Source organism: Salarias fasciatus, chromosome 15 (genome assembly GCF_902148845.1).
Source record: "Salarias fasciatus chromosome 15, fSalaFa1.1, whole genome shotgun sequence".
Taxonomy (NCBI): domain Eukaryota; kingdom Metazoa; phylum Chordata; class Actinopteri; order Blenniiformes; family Blenniidae; genus Salarias; species Salarias fasciatus.
Window position 1 is genome coordinate 16,842,478 of NC_043759.1, and position 27,356 is coordinate 16,869,833.

General features: G+C 39.8%; 1 protein-coding gene across 1 annotated transcript; it reads left to right on the forward strand.

The window, feature by feature from the left end:
- Positions 1-5,918: 5,918 nt before the first annotated feature.
- LOC115402325 (uncharacterized) lies at positions 5,919-27,007 on the forward strand (the record flags this gene model as incomplete). The annotated part of the gene is made up of 7 exons (XM_030110837.1): positions 5,919-6,126; positions 21,940-22,269; positions 22,387-22,506; positions 24,895-24,920; positions 25,480-25,539; positions 25,706-25,777; positions 25,910-27,007. Coding segments are annotated over 7 exons (873 nt in total), but the record flags the coding sequence as incomplete, so codon positions are not given.
- Positions 27,008-27,356: the final 349 nt, after the last annotated feature.

A 27,356-nucleotide genomic window follows, 5' to 3' on the forward strand; every position in this document is an offset into this window, starting at 1 on the left:
ATGTAGAATGTCAACAAACTTTATCTCAATTCCCAAGATTGATGACAAGCGGCAGCATATCAAATGATGGCACAGGAACCCATGATGTTTATGTGGAGTAAATAGATATTGGATTATGGATATATATTGTTACATTTTGTTATAGATGTTACTGATGTTGGTGGCGCTGTTATTTTTTGAATCTGTATGTTAAATTTTCTAGAAAACAAATATTTGTTGTCACAGTGCACTTCGAGTGTTCAGTTCGTGGCATTTAGGCTTTTATTTGAGAAACAATGGAAAAACAACTGTTACTCGCTGGTGGTTCATGTTGTAGCTGACTTAATCAATTCAGTGTCCTCCACTGCATGGACTGTTTCTTCTAGTTTTAAAATGTTTTTCTATCTTTTTTCATTTTAAATTTGTTCCTTTTTTTGTCATGTTTCCTTTATAAAAATAAAAAGATGAAATATGAATTTTTCTTATAGCTGATGTCTTAAATACTCATTTCTATTTCTATAGTGTTTGCATTCATTCATTCATTCATATTGTGAGGCAGCTTTTCAGGCTTCTGACCATAAACACTGGCCTGGTTGTTTATTTGATGCTCTGATGTAGCCTCTGTCAATTTTGGTTCCACTTTCAGAGACACGCCTGAACTTTTCAACAGTTCACAGTAAAACGATATGGTTTCCCCTCGAACACATTCCTCATGGTCAGTATTTAAAGTCAATGCTCCTATTGGTCTGGAAGTTTGCTTTCAGCTTGTTTTCACTGGATTTATCACCAAACAGGGCACTTCTGCTTTTATTTCACCACTGACATGACACAGTGGAAACTGCAGCACTCCATATTTCCCCATTTCAGAGAAAAACCTCCACACTGATTTCCTGCTGACAGAATGAAACAAAATGACTCTGCTCATGTTGACGCTGTTTTTTCTGCTTCAGAATGGAGGTAAGGTTCTTTTTGTGTATTAATTACATCATAGTTTGATACTGAAAAGGTCTAAAGATACTTTTGACATTTAATTTGAACTGTGAGAGTGGTGGACACTTATAGGAGGATCACGTTTACCCTAGTGTCAGTGGGATGACGCTCTGCAGAGATCCTGATCTGGAAACTTTGATGATAATAAACTTCATCTGCTCAAGTAGAGATGGGGACTTGAGTCATGTAACTTAGACTCAAGTTGACTCAAGTCTGTTTTGCTGATTTGTGACTTGACTCGAAGAAAAATGAAAGACTTGAGACGTGACTTGGACTTGGAAGTTAAAGAAGTGGGACTTTACTTGACATGAGACACGATGGGCTCTAATTTGACGGCGCAACTTGGCGATGATCAGCGGCGGAGGCAGCGCATTCCTATTTTCGACAGGCGCAGAAGAGGGTGTCTGGCAGGTCCGCTGCACTTGCGCCGAGATGGGCGTGGCGGCGCACCAGGGGGAGGGGTCGACAGAATCAGCTGGGCGCAGTGATAGTTTCCTGCAGAAGGTGTGAGCAGGCTGGGGAGCGGAGGATCTAATGACACTGACAGCTTGTCAGTGTCATGAAAGATACACACAATCACTCATGAACCACATAATTGTTTTTATTATCTTCTTTAGCACTAGAACATCCAAGACAATCTGACAGACCATTTGGGTTTTTAGAATTCAAATAAATCTGTTAAAAATAATTCCCCTGTCCTCTAATTCTTTGACTTTTCCTAAATATGTGTCTTGTATGTTTTTCTGAAGCAAATAAGGTCCTAACAATAACACAGATAATATTACAAAGCATTTATACCTCCAAAGGCCAACAGTGGTCTGTGAGACTTATTATTTATTTATTTATTTATTTATTATTATTATTATTATTATTATTATTAGACTGATTAAAATGATGCACTTCACGGGGCTTTTTTTTCTTCTGTGATTGATTTGTTTTGGTTCATGCGCGCATCTGAACAGGGGGCTAGCTCTGACAGCAGACAATCAGACAGATGACCAAAAATATCAAGCAAATCCCAAAAGAAAGATAGTAAAAACAGGCATAAATAAGAGATATAAGGTGGAAGAAGCTTTAGCAATGATACAGGAGGTCAGTGAGGGGGAATCGGATGGCGGAGACGTGTCGGACATCAGCGATCTTGACTGGAGTGAAGAGGAGGAATGTTCTGAATCAGAGTCAGAACAGTCGCGGGACAAACAGCGAAACAAATATAATGCTGCTGCCCCAAAAATACCCGACCGACCTCCAGCTGCTGTACAGTCCAGCGTAGAACCTGCAGTGGCGCATGAAGCGCTCACGCGTCACCTCCAGGTAGAGAATTACTGTAGGCTGCTGTCAGTTTACAACTAAATAATAATAACATAAAATGGTGTAAAATTATTATTATTATTATTATTATTATTTAAACTAATGTAATAAATCTGAGCACAACAGTGAACACGGTATTGACAGCAGGGGCACTGCAGCGTCTCCAGATGTGCCAGTTACAGATTCAGGTAAAATATTATATCCTCCATTAAAGTACAGCAAACCCTGTATTTTTCGTTTCCAAAAATTAATTTTAGAACGAACATATTTTCTGAATAAATACCTTTGTCCTGTTGAGCCTGCAGTCCCAGAATAAAATGAGCAGGGTGAGGACGGGTCGGTGTGGGAAGGTGTCCGTCCTGGTGCGCAACCGGGGAGACTTATTTTACTAATTTTAATATGTTCTTGATTATTATTGACAGTTAATAATACAACTATTTTGTGTGTGTTGGCGTGTGTGTGCGTGTGTATCAGGGAAACGAGTGCGCGGAGTGTGAATGAGAGGTACGCTGCGCAAATGCGCACTGTAAAAAGTTCAATACATTTTAAAACCTGATTTTAGGCATTAATAAAGCAGATATGAGGCAGACGTTTTGCTGATCCACTTGATTTAATATTTTGTTTCTTTACCTTAATTTCTAATGCATTAGATTACAGAAAAGCAACCTGTTGGTGTGCTCCTGCGCAAAAACACTGCATATGACAGCCTGGCTGACCATAGTGGCCTTTGGAGGGGGGTAAGAATGCTGGCAACACGTGAAGCAGAGCGGAGGACGGAGCAGATAGCAGATGTCGCCACCATTCTCTCATAAATGATTATCCTTCGTCTGGGATGGCCGGAATGCCATGTGTGTGATAGGAATTACAGGGAATCATTTCAGAGGACATCGATCTGATGACAACTGAACCAGCAGTCCTAAGTAGACTCACCCAGCTCCGCTGTGCAGCTGCGCTGAGTGATTGGCACCTGTAATTCTTTGTGCTTTCCCAAATGTATCTTTAAGAGTTATGATGCACACAAATAAAAACAGATTTTCCCTTTCCCTACAAAGTCTGTATGTAGCCGCTAAATGCAGGGTGTCTGCATTTTTATTTCATTTGTCTGGCTCCCCAAGCTCTACAAGAGATTATTTATTTCAAAATGCAGTCATATACATTGTTGCTTCACTATGGTTTAGTATTGAGGCCAGGAAATAAAATGTATTTCATCATGTTAATGTAGCAGTGTCCTTCTTTGAAAAAAAGGAGAGGTGTTCATTTGATTGGTCAAATTGCGCTCAGCTGGGTTAAACCCACTTTCTCTCCTCTCTCTTGCGCCACCTGCGCCGGTGGGCGGGATGGAGGCGTGACTGCGCCTGGTTCACGAAATTGGGACAATTTTGCCCCGTTGACTTTATCCGCCGACGGCGCACTCTGCCCTCCGCTGACAGCGGGCGGATTCGGCGCAGTCTGCGAAGTTAGAGCCCGATGACTTGAAAGACTTGAGTGTTGTTGATTTCTTGTTTTCAGTTTCAACAAATATAAAAGTAAAATCAAATTTTACAGATCGGAGCACAGCTTTAAAATCGTGTTCTGATTGAGTCAATACCCTGTCAGTCATGCGCTGTCTGTCAAACAAGTGTTTTGTCCCACAGCCAATGAGAGGACAGGAAGGAGGGTTGGGAAAAGTGACAGGATGCTGAATTTCTCAGCCTTGCGTCGGAGTTAATTTCTTCATGTGGTTGAAAATATGACCTACTTTGAGTGTTGCTGAAATCGCTTTCTTTGATAGTTGATGTGCACAACTTGTTTGTTTGAGTGGTTTTACAGCAGCTGTGAAAAGACTTTCAGTGAGACAGGCAGTTCTTCTGCCTCACGGTAGAGGGCGCTCCAGAGTCCAGAGACTCTTAATGCTCCTGCTGCAGAGGAAGAAACTGGGAGACAAATCTCCACTTTCTACATGATGGAGGAGTATAAATCCAGGAACAATCTATTTTCTAAACTGGGCTTTCACTTGAAGCAGGAGGTGAAAATTCAAGGGACTTTTCTGTAACAGAAGCATCTGAGTCTGAACTCCTTTTTTTTTTTAATGAAATGTGCATCACGTGGTGTAAACACCAACATTTCCTTCTGCATATTAATATTTAGTAATTCCACATTTCATTATTGATTTGTTTATTATTCGATTCTATTAATAACTTTTTTCTAATCTGTGCGGAGAAACTGCAGTTGATTCCATTGTGGGATTGATAAAATGAGGCTGCAGGATGAGTCAGTGGTTAGCTCTCTCTCTTCACATGAGAAGGTCATTGATTCAAATACTTTGTGGAGTTTGCATGTTTTCCCTGGGTATGTGAGTTTCTGGATTGTGGGACTGGATTGTCTCATCCAGTCCCATTAAATGTGTGTTGACATTATTTAACCTCACCTTTCAGGCATTTCTAAATTTGATCAGATTGAAAGAATAATCTGTAGTTCAGTGTTGTAAATTTACATCCAAGTGATTCAGTTGACACGATTAAACTGAATTTAGGGATTAGTAATAATCTAATAATTTCATTTGGATCAGATTTATTTTTGTTGAAAAGTGGTTTGAAAAAAGATGAATTTTTTAATCCAGGAAACTGAGAAAAAGGATGAGATTAACAGTGAATTTGTGGTTGTTTGAAACATGTAAATATTTTAAGGTGATGTCAGTAAATCTAAAAAATTATCATCAGTTGTATTGCTGAAGAATTTGAATGTGAAGTTTAACTTAATAATTTCTGTCACAACTTTGTCGACTGATTTCAGTTCATGGATTAGATTAACAGAGTCAAGCAGTTTATTTCTTTTTCCAACATAAAATATTTTACCTTTCCTTTGCACATCGTGTGACATTTTCTTTTTGTTTTTTTCCATCAGGCATCAGAGGAGACATCTCTGTCTATGAGCTCTATCAGAGACCTGGAGATGATGTCTTGTTACCCTGTCTTCAGGTGTCATTATCTGAGACCAGATGTTCAGATATTCATTGGTTTTTTTTTTTTTTTTTTTTTTTTTTTTTCTTTTTTTTTTTCCCCTTGTCCTGTTCGGTAACTGGGGCGTGCAATATTGTATGATTGTAGCCTTTTACTATCCGAACAGATTTTAATATTAGCAGCAGGATGAGACTGAGTCTCCTCCTGCTGCTGCCTTTATTTAAAGCTGGCATCCGGCATGGCTACCGGACAGGACCGGGACGGAAACGCTCAGAGAGCAGGGACAGAAAGAGAGAAAGATAAAGAGAGGGAGAACGGAAGGGGGGGGGGGGCACAACCTATGTACAAAGTCACAATACAAAACAGTGTTGTCGACGCACCACACGCAACCTAGAACAATCCCAAACCCCCAATCTAGACAACACCAAAACAGAGCCGACAACCAACACAGAAAATTACAGAACCATACATACATTTTTTTTTTTTTCTTTTTTTTTTCCCCCCTTTTTTTCCAAACCATATTAGTGAACAGACCAGGCCACAAAAATAAAAGGAGGTGTAGGGGAGGAGGGAAATGCAAGGACACCACAAACCGTATTTTTTTTTTTTTTTTTTTTTTTTTTTTTGAATATAGCTAGTCGTAACTAGTAGTAAACTAGGGGCGTGCAACAAGAGAGGTCTGCTACAGATATTCATTGGTTTTACAACAAAGATGACAGGGGAACTTCTACTGATATTCGTGATGGAGTAATTGAAAAGAGCTCACCCCGAGCTGCCAGACTGAGTCTGCACACTAACTGCTCTCTGATCATCAAAAACATCACAGCTGAGGACGCTGGTCAATACACCTGTAGATACACATGGGACCCTAAAGGGGACACACAGGTGTTTCTAAACATTTTGACAAGTGAGTGTTTAAACGTTAGTTTTTTTTCCACTGATAAGAACCATCAAAGGTCATATTTTCCATAAACTCCTGTGTTTTCCAGGAAGAGACAGATGTGACCTATGCCACAGTGAATGAGCATCACACCACTGATCATAAAAATGTAAGTCGTTTCATTTGATATGATTTAATCTTCAACCACTGAAGCATAATAAGGTAACACTTTTTGTCACTCTGAGAGTCTAATATTGTGTGAGATTGCTTTGGAGAGAATTAATTATTTTGCTATTTGTTGTTTTTAAATGTGTGTGTTGACACTCAGGATGAGACAGAGATCAGTCTGACCTACGCCACTGTGAGTCTCACTAATCAGAAGGTCCATCAGAAGAACAAGGTGAGTCCCTCTATTTAAAACACTGACCTAAAGAAAGAAATGAAAACTCCTCTGAGTCCAACACTGTAAAGTTTATCAAAGAGTGACCTTCTTGCTGTGAATCACATAAAAACTCTTGTTTGTGTCGCTCAGGTCAAAGTCGAGGAAAAGGTGGAAGAAGTGACTTATTCTACTGTCAGGACTCGGTGAAGACCAAACTGAAAACTCCCAGAATGCCTCGGGGTCAGACTGTCATCACTCATAAAGGAGCAGTCAGCGGTCCTGATTACTGATTTTCTAAAGTGATTCAGGACTTCATCGACAGTCCAAGAAAAACAAGCTGACTCCACCAGACGACAACCAGCCACACACTGCGACCAGCGCCAGACGCCCCGTGGCTCCAGCTGCTGGAGATGAGCACAGCGTCACCAGGAATCAGTCAAGTTTTGAGTCAAGTTCGAAGAGTCAGTTCATTATGGTGACATTATGTTATTTTTATTCATTAAAAAAGAGAGAGCAATGTCATGTTAATGATGATGAATCTGTGTGAAACAACAGCAACATCTAGAGGTCGAATGTGAGGAAGTAACAGAAGCCAGTCAGTGCTTGAGCATGAAATCTGCAGCCTGGAAAGTAAAGCCTTCTAAATGTTTGATTGTCGTCTGCCTGTTCCATCTGGGAGTTTTATCAAACATGACAACCTTCAACACATGAACAGAGAGGGACAGACTGGAGGAGTGGTGGCTGTGGCTGTGGGCAACGCTGTAGGAGAAAAATGGTGGCTGAAGGGATATTAGAATTACAATTTCTAAAATATTCATGAAAATATGACAACAAACAACATCGAGCTCTAAAATGAAAAATTTCAGAGAAATATTCAGATCAACTCAGAAGTTTCATTTCATCTGTGGAGAATTCAATCTTGATTTGTACAACTTACAAAAAATAATAATTGGCAAAAATCTTGAAAAAAAAAATCAAACTTATCACTAGATTTAAAGAACTTTTTAAATTAGGCACCAGTTCAGTTCCTGATTAAAGTGTTATTACTCTGTGGACAGAATGAGTGAACTGACGTACAGGAAATGGTCTGCAGAGCATTTCCACCTCCCTAAAATGTGTTTTCTCTCCACTGATTTTCTTTTATTAATATAAGATTTTAATAATATTGATTAAACCAATATTTTTAATAGCACTTGGTAATTAAACAATACATTCGATCAAATGCAGGTGATTCAACTGTAAAACTACCAAGTCTGTAGAGAATATAAACTGGGAGTCATGTCACTCTGGAGGCCACCATTGTTGTTGTTGTGCAAGTTGTGGGTGCACACACTTACGCCCCAAATATTTCATATTCCCAGCTAATTTAGGCTGAAAATTACTTTTATTAAACCAAAACTGCTTTTTGTTTAATATTTTTTTTTTTTACATTTTATTTTTAAACCAGAAATGATGCAAGCATTTTCCAAAAGTTAAAAAGATGATGTACAAGACAAGAAGCACCATTGTGAAAAAAAATTTCGCAACTTTCATTTACATTTAGACAAAAAGTGTCATGTCCAGAATTATTCACACCCTTCCCAATAATTAACAGAAAAGTCTTCGTTGGCTACAACAGCAGCCAAACTCTTCCTGTAATTACTGAGCAGCTTATTTCTTGTCTCCATTGGGATCTTTGACCATTCATTGTCACCAATGAGCTTCAACTCCTTTCGTTTAAATATGTTCTCCATTTTGTTCTCATGGCATGTCCCTCTGAAGAGACACTTGTCTCCAGGGGACATGCTGCTTGGTTTTTAGGGTGTCCCATCATGAGACCTCTGCCCAAAATGCACCTGTATCATTCTGTGACTGTTAAATAAAGGTCTGTTTTTCCAGTCATATATTTTGTCATTTAAAGTTTTCTTAAAAGTAAAGGGTGAGTCTCGTCTCATCTCTTCATCGAGACACCAATATCGTGTCTCATCTCGTCTCGAGAGCTGAGTGTCTCGTCACACCCCCAATAGTCGTATTGTGTTTCTCCGATTTCATTTTAAATTTTGGACATGAAAAAGATCTTTCCTTAGTTCTGACCTCAGTAAAAGATGAGAGTAGTTTGTCCACCTCTGGTGATGACTGCATCTTATTTTTACTCAGAAATTCTGCCAGAAAGAGGAATGTTACTTATACTAAATTTGTTTCTCTCAACCGGGTAAGGAGATGAGCAGTTTCACACATTTATATCACAACTCCACCACAAAAGAGGAAATGACATAGCTTTTTGTTTTCAAGTTCTGTTGATCTCCCCAACAGAGGATCTTCAGTGTCAAATGATCAGACACCAAATGGCTTCACTCAGAGTTTTCCTCATTTTGTTGCTTCAGTTTGAAGGTAATTGCTTTAATTTCATGTTTTTTTTAATTTCATATTTTAAATTATTTTCTTTCTTAGCAATCGTTGTAAGCAGTTCAATAGTTTGTTGTGACAATATCTACAAAATAATCTGACCAAAAGGCAGGATATATTTGTCTAAGGGTTTGAACATGGTAAGGTTTTATGTGGAGTTTGCATGTTCTCCCTGGACGTGGATTTTTCTCCAGACACTCTGGCTGAGTTCAGAAGCCCAAAAACATTATTGTTCAGCTGACTGGTGAATCTATATGATCTGTTGGTATGAATGTGACTGTGTGTTACTGCAATCACAGATGGGTTTGAATATGAAATAAATATTAACAGAGCAACAGAGAAAGCAGTAAAATGTAAAAATGAAATGAAGAACAGTCAAAAGCTTTAAGAGTGATGACAGAATTTTTAAATGTAACAAACGACTTTTATTTGGGTCTGAAAAAGTTTCATGCAACTTTTGGAACAAAATATTTGACCTTGCGTTGCACATCATGTCATGTTCTGCATTGTTTAATTTCAGTAACAATTTCAGTTTAAAATGTTTCATTTGCTGTTTTCCTTTTCCTTCAGGCATCGGAGGAGAGATCTCTGTCCATTTTCTCTATCAGAGACCTGGACATGATGTCTTGTTACCCTGTCTTCAGGTGTCATTATTTGAGACCAGATGTTCAGATATTGACTGGTTTTACAGCAAAGATAAACGATTATTTGTTGATGTTCATAATGGAGTAGTTGAGAAGAGATCATCCCAAGCTGCCAGACTGAGTCTGCAAACTAACTGCTCTCTGATCATCAATAAAATCATAGCTGAGGACGCTGGGCAGTACAACTGTCGATATTTGGAGAACCCTTGGGACGACACACAGGTGTTTCTAAACATTTTGACAAGTGAGTGTTTTTTTTTTTTAAACAGTAATCTGATTGTAAATCCTTGCTGATTGCCAACCCACAAAGCAACAGTTTGTTTTCACTTCAGATAGACATTCCTCTTTTTCCTCTGTTAACATTATTTCTTATCTTCTAGTTTCACCGTCATCTACAGACACAGATCCAGATAAAGATGGAGAAGTGACATTAAGTTGCTCCATGTTCAAATACGACAGACACTGTGAACCCAGGAGTCTCCGCTGGGTGGATGAGACGGGAGCTGAGCTGGTTGGTGAAGGTGATGGTTTCAAGTATGAAGGACAGAAAAACTGTGTTTCTTATCTGACTGTGAAGCTTCAGACTGAACACAGCAGAAGATACACCTGCCAGTATGTTGATGGAACAGATGTAAAGATCGAGGCTCACTACTCAACTGTGTCCTCAGTGTCACTAACAGGTGAGGAGTCAAAAAACACACACAACACACTGAACCTTTAAAAATGTGTTTGTCTTTATCAGGTTTTTCAAATCATTGAAAAATCCGACACACATTGAAATTCTAATACCATTTCCAAATGCTCCTTCTTCTGCTGTTCAAAATTTCACTGCAGAAAAAAAGTCTTCTCTAAAAATGAAATCCAAACCTTTATCCACAGAATGAAATAGTGTCTTTACAAATGACTCCCTGGTTATGAGATTTTAGGCCAAAATCTCCATGAATATCAATGTGAGCTGCATTTTTCCTGCAGATTCCCCTGACTGGTCTCCTCTGAGATACACCATGTGGGCTCTGCGCATCTCATTATTGATCCTCATGATGGTCATCACGGCTCTGATCATCAGAGGCAGAGGTGAGAACTTTCACATCGGATCACAATTTGACTGAAGCTGTAAATCTGAACTTCAGTATGACTCTGGATCTGTTTGCAGGAAGCAGCAGGCAGCTCAGAAACAACAGAGTGAGTATAAACAAAGGATTGAACCCTCACATTAAATCCACATGTTCTGTGTTGATGAGATCATTCATTTGATCATTATTGATGATCACAGATTGTGAAGATGCATTGCAGCAACTCTCTGGAGACACCGTAGTTTATTTAGTCCCCTTCAAGCCTCTTTTTCAGATTGTTTCCTGTTTTATTTTACAGGTTCGTTACATCAAGACTGATGATGGTGAAGCAGTAAACTATGAAGATGTAGAACAGCGTCTGTCTCCTTCCACGCTGCTCTGATCTCCAGCAACAACAACTCTCCATGCTAACATGAACTGTTTTGATTCCTCACTGAAAAATTGAACATGCTGACAGATGTTAGGATTAAAGGTGTAATACAGGATTTTGGTTTCTGTGTGGATCACCTAAATAACTGGTGGGTCTGTTTGTCAATCATTCTGACGAGCTGGTTTCGTTCTACGTGCTTGCGCCCAATAAGCTTCTCCCTTTTGCGCATGTGCATTCAGAGTGTTTATGTAGCCGGTGAGCTTCTGAGCTAGTACTTACCGATGGCGAGTCTGACATAATGAAACTGTAACTGTTTTGGAAAACAAGCTTTATGTATGACCGAGGCCGATCGCAGAAACTGTAAACGGAGCAGTGCACGCCTGGAGAAGAGGAGATCGCGCTCACACGCTTCCGCGTTTCCTGTGAGAAGCAGGAGAGCCGGGCGGATGGTCTGGCGCATGCGCATTGTTCAAAAAGTGAGTAACAGATGTCTTTTCGAGAAAATCCTGTATTAGACCTTTAATGTCTCCTTCATACAGATGAGGTTAACAGGTTGTAGGTTTCAGATCCAAGAAGATTAAAAGTTGATGCTCTTTGTGAATCCTTGAGGTTTAAGACTAGAAAGCCAGAAACCTCAGACTCAACTTGAGTCCTTCCAGCCATATTTAAACGAAAAACAACTGACTCTCATGAGAAGAATATTGAGAAACAAGATTAATGTTCCTGAAGATTTCAAAGAAACTAATCCAGACATTTATCTTCATTTGACTGTTTTTCTTGGTCTTTATAAAAACATTCACAGAAGCTTCATCTGAAGTCAACAGCATGAGTCCTGATCTTAACACCGACTTTCTGTCTGTCAGAGAAAACACTTCAAAATGTTACTGTTGGTTCACAGAGATCAGAACTCTGTAGATTTGTAACATGGCTAAACTGCTATTTTGATAAATTGTTGTGCAAGTTAGTAAAAAAGCAGAACTTTAGTTTCTTCTTTGAAAAGTGATTCATCAGTTTCTTCAGTTCAGCTGAAGTTTACATCAGTTTGTGGGAGGAAGATGCTCCAGACACCGGAGAGATACAGACACGCTTCTTGAAAGAAACTAATAAAGACCTGATGATAATGAGAGGAAGCAGCAAGAAAACAGCAGAGATCAACTACTGAGAACATTTAGACAGCAGCAAGCAGCTCTTAATCAAGCATGGAGATAGAGAAGAAAAAACCTCCCTTCACAGAATCAGACAGCGACTGTGGATACGGGTTATGATCGTCTTTCATCAGAGGACTGAGTCAGTTCAGGGTAAATCAGGTGTAAACTTCATTCATATTAAGTTTTGGACATGTGAAAAAACAAAGTGAAAGGTCAAAGAAAAGAAAGACAAACAGAACACCTGATTACATGAACAACATAAAAGAGTCAGCATCATGTGCCAGTGTCTTTCACATGCATGAAAAGGAGCAGGAAGTAGAAATACTTATTCAGTCCTACTTCTTCACATTGTTGCCTTTACCTCAATTTGCAAAAACAATATATCTTTATAATCATCACCTAATGCATTAGTAGACTACAAATATGCTATAATGTGAACAGTTAAAACACACCCATCTCTCAAAACAGAACATTTTTTTAAAATAACCCAGTAATACGTTATTCTTTACTTTACGAATAATTTGAATAATTTCAAATTCAACAAGATCCATTAATTTCACATTTTTTGACTGTGAGAAAAGTGGATTGATTTGTTCTTGAAGGCCAACATTGTGTAGAAATCTTATTGCTCTTTTTTTGCAGAAAAACAAGTTTTTTCAAGGAACTTGCATAAGTATTTCTCCATCCCTCCACACAGTAAGTTAGATGAAGTGGTGTCAGTGAGTTGGACAGAATATAGAGAGAATTCTGCTCTAACAGCACTTAGCTTTGGTCAGGACTGAGATGCTTCTGGATATTTTGTTCCGAATTTGTTTTATTCGAAGTTCCAGCAAATCTTGTCGTCAATCAGTACTGATGTGTTTTATCATGATTTGTTGATGCACTGTATCTTCTACATTTATGATTCTTTCACTCTTGATTTTACTCAGTCTTTATTTTGTAGCATTTCTTGATGTCTGTATTTTCACTTTATCATATATTTTATTGATGTTTTGTTCGGTTCTGGTAATTTGAAGCACTTTGAGTTGCTTTGTTGTGGAATTGTACATTTAAAAATGAAGTTTTCTGATCCAGCATTCAAGCATTTTGAAGTAAATATTAATGATTGAAGCTCACAAGACTGTTTATTTTCAGAAGTTTTAACAAATCTTGAGAGGTTTTTGACACTTATTTATTGAATCAATCAATTCCCAATCAATGGATGGGGGTGGGGGTTGGGGTGTAAGAGGAGAAGGGGGGGTGCAGTTCAGGCAGAGTGGACCGGTGTGGCAGGAAAAGAAGGCATTTTTGAGGGCTTGTTATGGGCAGACTGAGCGACAGATCAAAAAAAGCTGGCTGATTATTGAAGGTCAATGTATGTAGATGCAGCATGCTGAGTTTGGGCTCATTTGGTTCAAACACCTAGGAGTTCAGTTCATTTGAATAGTTGGAAGCCACATAGACAATGAATGGGTTTTAGAGAAGCCTCTAGAGTCAAAACCATGGAAGCTACAGGAAAGACTGATTGACTTTTCTGATGAGGAGGCCACAAAGGAATTTTCTGTCAAATATGAAAAAGATTGGTCAAAGTAATTTTTTTAAAAAAATTGCATTGTAATCTTTGCACACTCCCATAGGTGGCGCTGTAGCATTTATCACAGTCATTCATACATCAATATAATCAGCATCATGTTGTGTATAATGGATCAAAATTTCAAGACAGTCGGACAAAGTATGTGCTTTTAAGAAATTTTTATGTATTTTTTGGGGGGGTCTTTGCGCCCCTGCTGGCCAACGGTTATAAATGCATCAAAATTGTAATATAATGTTTTGCTTGTCTTCAGGCATAGAATTTTACTGCACAGTTTGGTTACTGTGGAAGAATGTTAATGTTTTAGGTCTATGGTAGGGGGCGCTATGGAGTTGAGTTGTAGTAAACTTTAGAATGCATTACATGAGGACCATTATGGCACAGAACTGACTGTGATCTGAGTGTTCAAGGACAATGCCTGAGCTCGTGAGGGACTGTGGAAATAACAGGAAATGAAGGCATTTTTCGACGGCGTGCTGTGAGGAGACCGAGCAACGTATCAAAGAAAGCTGGTTGATTATTGAAGGTCAATGAGTTGAGATGCAGTGTGCTGAGTTTGGGCTCATTTGGAAGAAAGGAAGTAAGAGTTCAGTTCATTTGAAAAATAAAAAGTGAAATGGTGGCGAATTTTGTATCCAAGATGGCTGCCTTCCTGTTGGTCCCACAGATTTGAGCCAAGAGAGTTTTCTGTTTGTCCCCTCATGCTCTGTCAGTGGTGTGAATTTCGTGTTCCTACGTCAAAATATACCCACTCTGTGGGCCATAGGGGTCTGATTGTAGGTGGCGCTGTTGAGCCAGTGTTGATGTGTCACTGTGGAGGTATAAATTTTATCGAATCTTTCGCCGGGCCGGTCGCGTAGATACCAAAAAAACCTCACATTCAGCTATGTTCAGTGGGTGAAAAATGGATGCATGAGAAGCATCTGTATTGAAAGTGATCCCGGTTCAATCCTATCAGGGGAAGCACATTATTCAGTATCTGTGACATGATTAAAACAACTCTCTCCCACTTTACAGGTTCTGATGTTTAGCAGTCTTCATCCCCAAGCAGAGTGTTTTTATCAAGCGCTCACACACACAGCAAAAGCACAACAGACTGCACCTATTTCACCAAGTGAGTCCACCTGTAGACTTGGTGAAATAGTTGGAGGCTATTGTGCTCATGCTTGGTTGGAACAAAAACTAGCAGCCACAGCGGCTCCTTCTGGACAGGTTTGAGGACCACTGAATTAAATGAACGCCTTTAAATGCGCTGCTATTCAAAATTTCACTGAACAGCCATGGAGGAACACACGAGCAGCAGACAGCCAAACTTCTCCCAGGAGGAAACTGATGAGCTGGTCTGGGAGGTCCAAGCTCGCAGTACCAGGAGAAGGGCTAAGCAAAAACTCGCAGAGCATAGCAGGCATGCAGTGGCCACTGGGGGCGGCCCCTCCACCACCTTCACCATAAGTGAAGCAGGGATATTTCATCCTCCACCCTTCCTGTCGTAGGCGTGGTGGAGTTCGGAGGGTTAGAAGTTGGAATTTTGGGTAAGGCAAACATGTTTTTACTCAAACACTTGCATTCAGTAACTTTACGAAGTTTACGAAGTAACTTTTCTCGTATTTGAAAGCGACATAATTAAGGTAGTGGTGTGGAGACAACGTGAATAAACTGCGTAATGACAATGAAATCAGAAGCACCTGTGCTAAAATGACACATTGCCATTGTTTACTTGTGAAATAAAAATTGTTTTACCCGATTGAATCATGATCATTTTGGCATGGAACTCCTAATGACACAAAACCGAAGATGTGAATGCACTTGATTTACTGTTTATTGGCAAGATGAAACCCAGCAGCAGCAGGAGGAGGCGGCGGGCGGCCTGGGGACAGACCCCAGTGGTGAGGAGCAAGGACCAACCCTTCCTGGACATCCAGCAGGGGAGGGCTTGACATGCTGGGGAGGCCGTTGGGCGCACTCAATGTGCGTGTAGGAGGACTGGACACCATATTCTGAAACATGGAGGATTGTCTGACCTCAATGGACTCCAGCCTCCTTAGGCTGGCGGAGGCAGTCGAACGCCTCCTCCAGCATGTTATGTCCGCGCTCCCCGCCAGTGACAGGTGGCCTTTGAGGTCCAGAACCAGGAGAGGACGGCTGTCCTCAGGCTCCCCTGCTCCTTCAACTAGGGCTCGAAGAGGAAGAGAAAGGAGACGGATTTAAATAAAAATCATTGCATGAAAGATGTTTCATGAGTTACTCTGTATATTTTTATTGTGACTGATTAAATTGTGTCCAAACCACAAGCAGCAGCCTAATACTCACATTAAGGACAGAGCTGAGCAGCCAGGTGGTCTCTCCTATCCCGTGCGCTCTGCTGCTCTCCCTGCTGACACGGCACATGCAGTCCAGCCTCTCTCCGTCTAAAGTCCTGTGATGTCTCCTCCTTGAGGTCAAAGTGGCATCTATGACATAAGGCTATATTGTGTATGACACAGCATGCCACAAAGAATGCACTGACTCTCTGAGGGCTGTATGACAGTGAACCACCCGTACGGTCCAGACATCTGAAACGCATTTTGAGCAGTCCAAAAGTACGTTCGATGACTGACCTGGCACAGCTGGAAACACGGTTAAAACCACGCTGCCTTCTTGTTGATGGTGTAATGTATGGCGTCATCAACCACGCTTTAAGAGGATACCCATTGTCACCTAGCAGCCACCAATCCAGAGGGAGGTCCCTCTGAATGACTGCAGGAATGACAGAATTGGCCAGGATGAATGAGTCATGAGCCGACCCGGGGTAATTCGCATACACACGTGTCACCAGGCAGTCTGAATCACAGATGACCTGGATATTAATGGAGTGGACTCCCTTACGGTCCACATAAGTGATGGCTTGGGTGTCTGGTGCGTGCAACCGTACATGTGTGCAGTCGATGGCTCCCAGTACCCCGGGGAATCCACATTTCAACAAGAAACATCGCTTAGTTTCCAGCTGGCCGTCGGATTTGGATGGGAAAATGATGTGCTCATTAGCATTTCGGACTAGACTGGAGGACACTGCGTGTATGGCCGAACTGACAGCGCCCTGACTGATTCCCACCACCTTGGCCACAGTGTGCTGGGAAGACCCGGTGGCGAAGAAGGTCAGAGCCGCCGTCACCTTTACAGCAACCGGGAGAGCGCAGGGGCCACGGGGCTGCGCATCAGAGGCCACGATGCTCGTCACCGCATGGACCACCTCACGGGACAGACGTAGTCTCTTCCTGTGTCGAGAACAGAATTAAATGAAAATTACATCAAACATAGCAGCAAGCTAATCCAGGTATCCAGGTAATACAGATTTTAGATATGGTTTAGGATTTATTCATTTGGGTGATTAGTTCAGTTTATTCTTCATTATAGGTTTTGTTTTCTTTAGATTATTATAATGGGGTTTGGAGTGGCCAATGTTAGCATACTTTTAGTGAACGAATATTATGTTTTTACACCTATGGAGATTTTATGGTTTTAGCCACTTAAAGCGATACTTCAACATTTTGGCAAATTGGCCCATTTAGCGGAATTCCTTAGTCATTTCGAACAGCATACTTACTTTTTTGTGAGGGCGAGCTGTTGTTTATTCAGAGGTGAGTCGGGGAAGGTTTTCGGGACGGACACAATGGAAGTGGATGGTATTTTTGTTCCCCCTCGTCAAACTCATCAAATACACAATCCAACAACCCCAAAACAATTTGGTGGGCAAATTATAATCCGCACATTCACTACGCTGTGGAACACCAACAAATGATATTGTGGCGTTACGACGCTGAAGCAAATACTGGGAACTACTTTTTCTTTTGAAATCACTCCGCCCAGACGCCATGTTTAGTAAGTAGTTCCGTCTTAGCAATCTTCACATAAACAACTCAATCTGGTAATTTTGTATTAATATTTCACAGCATAGTGAATGTGCGGATTATAACGTGTCCACCAAAGTGTTTTGATGTTGTTGGATTGTGTATTTGATGAGTTTGACGAGGGGGAACAAAAATACCTTCCACTTCCATTGTGTCCATCCAGAAAACCTTCCCCGACTCGCCTCTGAATAAACAGATTCAGATTCAGATTCAGATTCAGAAAACTTTATTGATCCCATAGGGCAATTCATTTGCAGCACATCTCGAGTCGTTTCACACGTAAATACAACATGAGACAGTCCAGTTTAACCACAAGTGGAACTCAGGATGAAAAATATTAAAACAAGCAATACAATAAACAATTTAGGAGCTGGAATTCAATCATTTGATTGCAGAAGGCACAAAAGAGTTTAAAAAAAGATTAGTTTTCCTAGCTGGAGCATAATACCGGCGTCCAGAAGGCATCAAGATAAACTCTGGAGTCAGAGGATGAAGAGGCTGAGCCAAGATGCTGTGTGCTTTACTCAGCACCTGCTGCTCCCACAGAGAATGCAAGTCCCTCAGTTTAACACCTGTGATTTTAGAGCAGGTCTTGACAATGTTCTGCAGTTTATTTTTGTCCCTCATAGACAAGGATTGAAACCAACAGATAAAAGAAAATGTGAGTAAACTCTCAATAAACGAGCAGTAAAAATTATTCAAAAGAGTTTTGTTCACATTAAAAGAGTTCAACCTTCTTAAGAAGTAGGTACGCTGCTGCCCACGTCTGACAATGTGCTCGGTGTTCATGTCAAATCTTAATTTGTCATCTATCACCGTGCCCAGATATTTATAACTATTGACAATTTCCACGTTTTCTCCATGGATGACACTGACACTGTGGGAGGAAGTTCGTCTAAAATCAATAACCATATCCTTAGTTTTTAAAACATTTAAATCAAGGTAATTTTCCTCGCACCACTTAACAAAATGGCCTAAAGCAGGACCATGATTTCCCTCCTTTCGTGACAGTAGAGAAACCAGAACTGCGTCATCTGAAAATTTAATCAGAAATCTGTTCTCCTCAGCGGATCTGCAGTTGTTGGTGTAGAGAATAAACAGAAGAGGAGACAGGACACAGCCTTGAGGAGACCCCGTGTTGGAGGTGGTGGGAGGAGACAAGCAACCATTGACCAGAACACGCTGGACCCGATCAGTGAGAAAATCTAAGATCAATGACAACAATTGGTCCGGAAGGTTAAAATCTGAAGCCAGCCTTTGAATCGAGATGTGAGGCTGCATTTTATTAAAAGCAGAAGAGAAGTCTGCAAATAAGAGTCTGACATGGGCCCCTGCGTTTTCAAGGTGCTTGTAGATAGTGTTAAGTAAGAAAAGCTTTGCGTCCTCAACCCCTTTATTTGATTGATAAACGAATTGCAGTGGATCTAGTCTCCCTGCTGTGAAAGGCAATATGTGGGCTTTTAATATTTGCTCAAAGCATTTCATGACGAGTGACGTGAGTGCAACTGGTCTGAATTCATTCAGCTCTCTTGACTTGCTGGATTTTGGAAGAGGAATTACTGTTGAGGTCTTCCATAAAGAGGGAATTTTACAGCGATCCATACAAGACTGGAACAGTCTGGAGAACAAACAACAGCTCAACCTCACAAAAAAAGTAAGTATGCTGTTTGAAATGACTAAGGAATTGCGCTAAATGGGCCAATTTGCCAAAATGTTGAAGTATTGCTTTAAAGCAACACTGAGGAACTTTCAGTTTTCGTTGATTTTGGCGGCGCCAGTGGACAAAAGCGGTAGTGTTTTGCCTGACCGAATACTACAGTTCCCATGAGGCCTAGCACGTGGTGTCGTAAATTGCTGCTCCCGGTGGCATGCTGTCGGACTGAACTCGCCTACATTTGTTTCCAGTGGCTGTGTGAAGGACGGATAGCGACGAGGTAATGATCTAAATGAATCTAATGGTGGCGAAACAATGTTATATCAAGATGTGACGCATGCCGTAAAGCAGTTCGCACATTTGGAGCTTGTTAGTGTGCAGGGTTCCTACCACCCTCCTCACAGCTGCTCGGTCCAAGTGAAAGCAATACTGACGCCCTCAGCCCGTGACAGAGGGGTCATTCAACTAGTTGTAAGTCGAAGTATCATCACAAAAGATATTAAAATGTTTTATTAAGGTTGAAAAGTTCCTTAGTGTAGGTTTAAGGTGAATGTATTTAAAGTCCTGAAGACCTTCACTCAGGGGAGTTGCTGCTTGGTTCTGCTCTGCTGCTGGGGAAGCTGTGCTCCACTGAAATCCTTCAAGGCACTTTTTGGCATTTTATCATTTCTTTCCTGCATGAAAATAAAAAAGAAGTGGACCACTTGACCTTGTCTCATGTCTTCTTGCTGCTCACTGTTTTCCACCACTCCTGCTGTCCTGCTGACACTGTTGCTCGTTGGTGGTTTATGCTGCAGCAGCTGACTTGATCAATGTAGTGTCTTTCTTTGCACAGTTTACAGTTTCTTTTCCTTACAGTTTCAGTTCCTTACAGTTTCTTTCAGATTTAAAATTGGTTTTGATTTCATTTTTTTCTTCTTTTTTTTTTTAGATTTTGAATTATTCTTTCTGTCTTGGTTTTCAGATGAGTAACATGAATTGTTTAGCTGATGTCTTATCGACTCAACATGAAGCGGCTTTTCAGGCTTTTGACCACAAACACCAGCCTGGTTAGTTGTTTATTTAATTCTCTGCAGTGTTTCAATTTTGGTTCCACATTCAGATGCGCACGAACTTTTCAACAGTTCCAAGTGAAATGTTGTAAAATGTTTTCCCCTCTCATGCATTCTTCAGGGTCAGTATTTAAGCTCAAAGTTCCAAATTGGTCTGGAAGCTTGTTTTCGCTGGATTTCTCACCAAACAGGGAACTCCTCCTTTTATTTCACCACTGACATGACATAGTGGAAACTGCAGCAATACATATTTCCTCATTTCACAGAAAAAGGCTCCTGATTTCCTGTTGACAGAATGACACAGAATGACTCTGCTCACGTTGATGCTGGTTTTCCTGCTTCAGAATGGAGGTAAGGCTCTTATGTGTTAATTATTCCATAGTTTGATACTGAAATGGTTTCAAGATACTTTTGATCCTTTGTTTGAACTGTGGAAGTGGTGAACACTTATAGGAGGATCACATTTATTCCTGCAGTGTCAGTGGGATGTCGCTCTGCAGAGAAACTGATCTGTAAACTCTGATGATATTAAACTTCATCTGCTCAAATACATGATATTAGTGAGATGAAGGTTATTACGTTATTCTTTGTGGAGCAGATTATTTCTGGTTTGTGGGACAGCGTCTCGTCCAGTCTCATTAAATGTGCGTTGACATTATTTTACCTCACATTTCAGGCTCTTGTGAGCTTGATAAGGTTAAACGCAGAATCTGTTGTTCAGTGTTGAAAACATACATCGAAATGATTAAGTTGAAATTATTTATTTGAGTTTAATGATTGGTAATAATCTGATCAAAATGATTTGATTTGGAGCAAATTGATTTCTGTTAAAAAGTGAATTTAATAAAGGAGAATTTTTTAATCTAACAAACTGAGATAAAGGATGACATTAAAAGTGGTTTTGGTGGTTGTTTCAAATATGTAACTAAATTAAACTGATATCAGTAAATTTAAATATTCCTTTACAGCAGTATTTGGAGAATGTGAATAATAGTTTAACTTTAAAATTTTAGTTAAATTTACTGACTTAAAGTGATGAACTGATTTCACTTAATGGATTAGATTGATATAGGTGGTTTTGTTTTTTTTTTTTTTTTTTTTACATAAAATATTTGACTTTGCTTTGGATTTATCATGGCCTGCATTATTTCACTCAAAATATTTGATTTCTTTTTTTCTTTTTTTTTGTTTTTACATCAGGCATCACAGGAGAGATCTCTGTCTATTATCTCTATCAGAGACCTGGAGATGATGTCTTGTTACCCTGTCTTCAGGTGTCATCTGAGACCAGATGTTCAGATATTGACTGGCTTTACAACAAAGATCAAACGACTTCTATTGATGTTCGTTATGGAGTAGTTCAGAAGAGATCACCCCGAGCTGCCAGACTGAGTCTGCACACTAACTGCTCTCTGATCATCAATAAAATCACAGCTGAGGACGCTGGTCGGTACATCTGTCGATATTTGGAGAACTCTCGGGAAGACACACAGGTGTTTCTAAACATTTTGACAAGTGAGTGTTTTAATATAAGTTCTCTTTTTTTTTCCTGACAGTAATCTGACTGTAAATCCTTGCTGATTGCCAACCCACAGACAAAGCAACAGTTTGTTTTCACCTTAGACAGATATTCCACATTTTTCTCTGTTAACAGATATTACTTCTTATCTTCTAGTTTCACCGTCATCTACAGACACAGATCCAAATAAAGATGGAGAAGTGACATTAAGTTGCTCTCTGTTCAAATATGAGGAACCGTGTAAACTCAGGAGTCTCCGCTGGGTGGATGAGACGGGAGCTGAGCTGGTTGGTGAAGGTGATGGTTTCAAGTATGAAAGACAGGCAAACTGTGTTTCTTATCTGACTGTGAAACTTCAGACTGAACACAGCAGAAGATACACCTGCCAGTATGTTGATGGAACAGGTGTGAAGATCGAGGCTCACTACTCAACTGTGTCCTCAGTGTCACCAACTGTGTCCTCAGTGTCACCAACTGTGTCCTCAGGTACAAGAACACACTGCATGTTCAATCATAAATGGAAACTTAAGATGAGCTTACAAAATAAACTTTACTAAATGAAGCACTTATTTTACTTGAATTAATCACTTCATCTGATGATAGGTCCCACCAGTGATAAAGCCTTCATCTTCATCATCGGGGGAGTGGTCGGGCTGCTGGTGTTGTTACTTGTCATTGCAGTGATTCTACTGAAATGCAGAAAACAAGCCAAAGCTGCAAAAGGTCAGTAAAACTGAACAAATGCAGCTTTTAAGTCTATGAGAAAGTTTATTTCTACTTCACAACACTTTCAAAATGACTTAAAAGGCTATCATGGAGTCAATTAAATGTTTTTAATGGATACTGGAAGAAGATAAAATAACCAGACAGCAAAGTGTTACGGGTTACTCTGCTTCAGTTTATGACTCTTTCTGGATTTGAAGACTTTGTTTAAAACTTTCAGCAGGACATTTTTATTCCTGCTGCTCAACATTTGTAGTGAATATTACTATTTTTGTCTTCCTCCTGTGTTCTGTCTGCACTGAGAAAAGAAAGTAGCTGGACCAACTTCATTGAATTGTTTCATGTGATACTGAGAGTTAAAACAAAAAGTTATTTCACTCAAGAAAACTACCTTCACTAAGTTGTAATAATTTAAAATTTCATTTTAACATAAATTCATCTGAGGTGGATCAATGTTTTTACTGAAGTCATGAATCAAAGTACAACTCATAAAATGTATTTTTAATTAATCCACTATCTGGACCATCCTGTTCAGGGTTCCCACAGCCAACTTACAGGCAGGGTCCATCCTGGAGAGGTCTTCAGAGCATCACACAGGGACAGGCTACCACACACACCTCCAGGAAATTTACTTGACACGCAAGTCGTAGACACACAGAAAGTAGACCCATGTTTTTTGGGTTTTTTTTACATATTATGCAAATATTGCATCTTCCATTTAAGTTATGTATCCTTGTCATCTGACATGTGGTTAGTGCTGTACTTCACAGTATTTTTAAGTTATTTTCATCAATTTTCTTCATTGGAAACAACAACCAGTGAATACTGAAACATGTCTAAAGAAGTCCCACAGTCCCATCACACAGACAAAAGAAAGAAAGAAAAAAGAGAGTGAAATTAAAAATAAAAAAACTTGAAGGTCAGACTAGGTAGAGGTGTGAAGGACTTGTAATGTGGGCTGAATATTGTTAGTTTTGTTGGTAAAGTTTTTGGGATTCCCTTGGCACCACACAGTGACTCTCCCTTCTGTTTTTCTTTCTTTTTTTAATGTGAGCCGTAACCGAAGCACTTGGCTTAAATTCCTGTTGACAACCGGAGCAAACGTCAAGACAAATGATATCTCTAAGTTGAACTTCTGATTCTAAAGAAACTTCAGTTCAGTGTCCAAAGCTTGTCATGGCAAGTCCATGAGGCAAAAGCTCCTCTCTTCTAATTGGCTGTGGAGTCAGTCGATTTCAGTTAAGCCCCGCCTTTTTCTCCATCAGGGAACGTACAGATTATTTTTCACCAAATATAAGGATCAGTGCAGTGCAACAATGTGTGACTTGTAGCTGAAGGAAAAAAGAATCTGTGACTCCTCAGGAATAACTTGACACTGGGCACAGATGTGTTTTTCATGGGTCTGTCAATAGATTAAAAATATTTAATTGCGATTATTCACATGATTGTCCATGGTTAACTCTCGATTAATTGCAAATTGATTGTACCTTTTTTATCTATTCCAAATGTACAATCAAGGGAAATTTTTAAAGTTCTTAATATTCTCATCAACACGGGAGTGGCCAAGTGCCAACCTCTGCTGGTAAAACGTGAAGATAATGCGGAACTGCAGAAAAGCTGTAATACTGGGGAAATTCCAGCAGGGGGCGATGATGTTGGTTTCAAAAAGAGCCCGTCGGGGCGCCTCTTGTACGGTCACGGCGCCCACCCCGGACATTGAATACATTAAATAAAATTCCCTTCATAAGCAGCTTATGAAGGGAATTGTATTTAATGATTTTTTTTCCCCCTTCATCATGCCGCCCCCTTGAGTTTGCTGCCCGAGGCGGCCGCCTAGTTGGCCTGTGCAACAAACCGCCACTGAATTTCTACAACCATGTCGGCTTCACCAGACTCTGATTTTCACATAAAACATCTGTTGATTTTATTTTAAGAGTTAAAGTTTTGCATAACTCGCCCTATCACAGCAACAGAAAAAAATTATGTGAGCTTCTAAGTTTTTTAATCTGTGACTTGTTAAATAAGATTGTGCATCTGCAATTAAGGACTTGTGAATGTGTAAGTTTTGTGTTGTATTTGTGAAGAGAAAGAAAATCTACCAGTATACAATTTAGGATACACAGCTACAGATTTTGCTGACAAGTGCTCAAACCATTCTCACCAACAATACCTCCGCATAGCAGTGTTGTCCTGTCCTGATGTTTGAGGCCTGTGCTTTGCTTTTAGTTTTTCAAAGTAAAAACCATGATGTTATATTTTATCTTATTGCAGGAATTTTACAAACTGAGTGGGTAGAGTAAAAAAAAAAAAACTTAAACCAAAGTCTCACCATGTAATCCTGTGATTGTACTGATGAATAATGACTGAAATCTCATTTTTTTATTCTAGATGTTCCCAAACTGGCCAATATCCCAGTAAGTATTTCCTGAAAAGAATTGATAACTTCATAAAAGCCCCATACAAGCAGCCACTTTCTCACCAGCAACAAAGCATCTTACTGGTGATTTTTCTCTCTTTCTTTCTCGATTAACGTTGATGTTACAGTTTTAAAAATGTCCGCATTGTTATGCACCCCTCCATCTGCTCTTTTCATGATATCTATTTCTTCTGAAGTGCTCACTTAATAAATCCTCTCCATACGAATCAAACCACGGGCCGCCATCTTGGAATATTACGTCATCGCGATGGACCAGCATGAGCAGAACGACCGGACTGTTGTGCCTAATTACATATAATTCCACGAACAAAGGAGAATTAAACAGACACATTTCAGGTGTTTACATGGTCATTTCAGAGTGGAATTGACTTTTATTCAGATTTAAAGAGGAATAAAGTGTCCCATGTAAACACACTGAACGTGATTAAAATCAATCAGCCTCCATCAGACAGCAGTGGGTGTCAGCAGAAGTGACGTGTTTCCTGATAAGAACCATCAAAGGTCACATATTTTTTATAAACTCCTGTGTTTTCCAGGAAGAGACAGATGTGACCTATGCCACAGTGAATGAACATCACACCACTGATCATAAAAATGTAAGTAGTACTACTTGATCTGATGATTTAATCTTCAACCACAGGAGCATAATAACGTGACATTTTTTGTCACTCTGAGATTCTAATATTGTTTCATGATAGTTTTGGAGATAATTAATTTCTATTTTTTTTTCTGTTGTTTTTAAACGTTTGTGTTGACACTCAGGATGAGACAGAGATCAGTCTGACCTACGCCACTGTGAGCCTCACTAATCAGAAGGTCCATCAGAAGAACAAGGTGAGTCCCTCTATTTAAAACACTGACCTGAAGAAAGAAATAAAAACTCCTCTGAGTCCAACACTGTAAAGTTTATCAAAGAGTGACCTTCTTGCTGTGAATCACATAAAAACTCTTGTTTGTGTCGCTCAGGTCAAAGTCAAGGAAAAGGAGGAAGAAGTGACTTATTCTACTGTCAGGACTCGGTGAAGACCAAAATGAAAACTCCCAGAATGCCTCGGGGTCAGACTGTCGTCACTCATAAGAAGAAAATCGTGTTGCACTTTTGATGGTCAAAAATCTGCAAAAAAAAAAAAAATCCATATTTACAGACAGAAATAGAGCAGATGGTGTGATATAAGTTAAAATGCTGATGTATGCTGATCTCTTTGTGGTTTGGATTTAGTGTTTAATTATTTTGTCTTTAAGTTTCTCATCTGAACATGTTTTATTTCAAATACAGCAGTTGTTTTCGTAACACCTCTGGACTAGTTACAGTATATTCCCGATATCATAGGAACAGTGCTCAGTTCGACTGCTAGAGCAGCGATGAGTGTGGGTTTGTTAAAGACCACAGACCAGAAAATCAACTTACATTTCTGTCTTATGCTTATGTCGAGGACAGAAAACAAAAACCACACAAACAGTTGAGGAAGAGTTGCCAGGTGTTTCACAGTCACTTTGAAATAAATTAAATGTTATTTCCCCTTCTTTTCAAGTGATTTGGTTTCTCAATTGATTTTCAGATTTAAACCTATTATTTGGTCAAAAATGATCATTTTTCTCATCCTAAGTGATTGTTTTTAATTTCAAGTTTTTGGCCACTGTATTTTTCAGTTCAGTTCAAACTGCAAGTTTAGTTCTTTTGTTTACATGTATCAAGTTCAAGTTATTTTCCTTTTTAAGTTTGACCGCTTTCAGTTTGTTTAACAAGCCAACATTTACGTTTCAAGTAGCACTGCTACAGCGCTATCATGTATGGAATGGAAACTGGAGGAGTCTCTATTCAGACCGAATGGCAGGGATTGGTCAGAGTTTTTGCAGACTGGGGCGTGGGGCGGGCAGCTGGGGGGCGCGGACGACTCAGTAAATAATAAGGTAAACTACTGGAATTAATTCATTGTCTTCGCTTAAGAGCAACAGCTATTGACAAAAATTGTGAAAGTTACACCTTTTCTTCTTTCCCGTTTGTACTGCTGGCGCAGTGGCGCTGGCGCCCCCTGATGGACGGCGCCCTTAGCATCTGCCTATACTGCCTATGCCACTGCCGGCTATGCTCACAGTGGTCTGTTTTTTTTCTAATGTACCTATTTATGAATACAGAACTACTTTCAGGATAGATGGACCATTTCACCCAGTATAACAAAAAGTGTTTCTGAACAGTTTTTTTTTTTTTTTTTACCTTGAAATCAGACTGTGAATTTCAAAAGTATTTCAATTTCCACCACTGATTTCTTTTACAATGTTTAAGAAAATGCAGAGTAAAAAAATTTGATGTCCAAAATCAAAGTAAACATCTGGGTAGCCAGACAGAAGCAATCGATCCCTGAATCAAGTCACTCAACATCCAGCCGATCAAGTTGTGCTCCAGGCAGCAGAT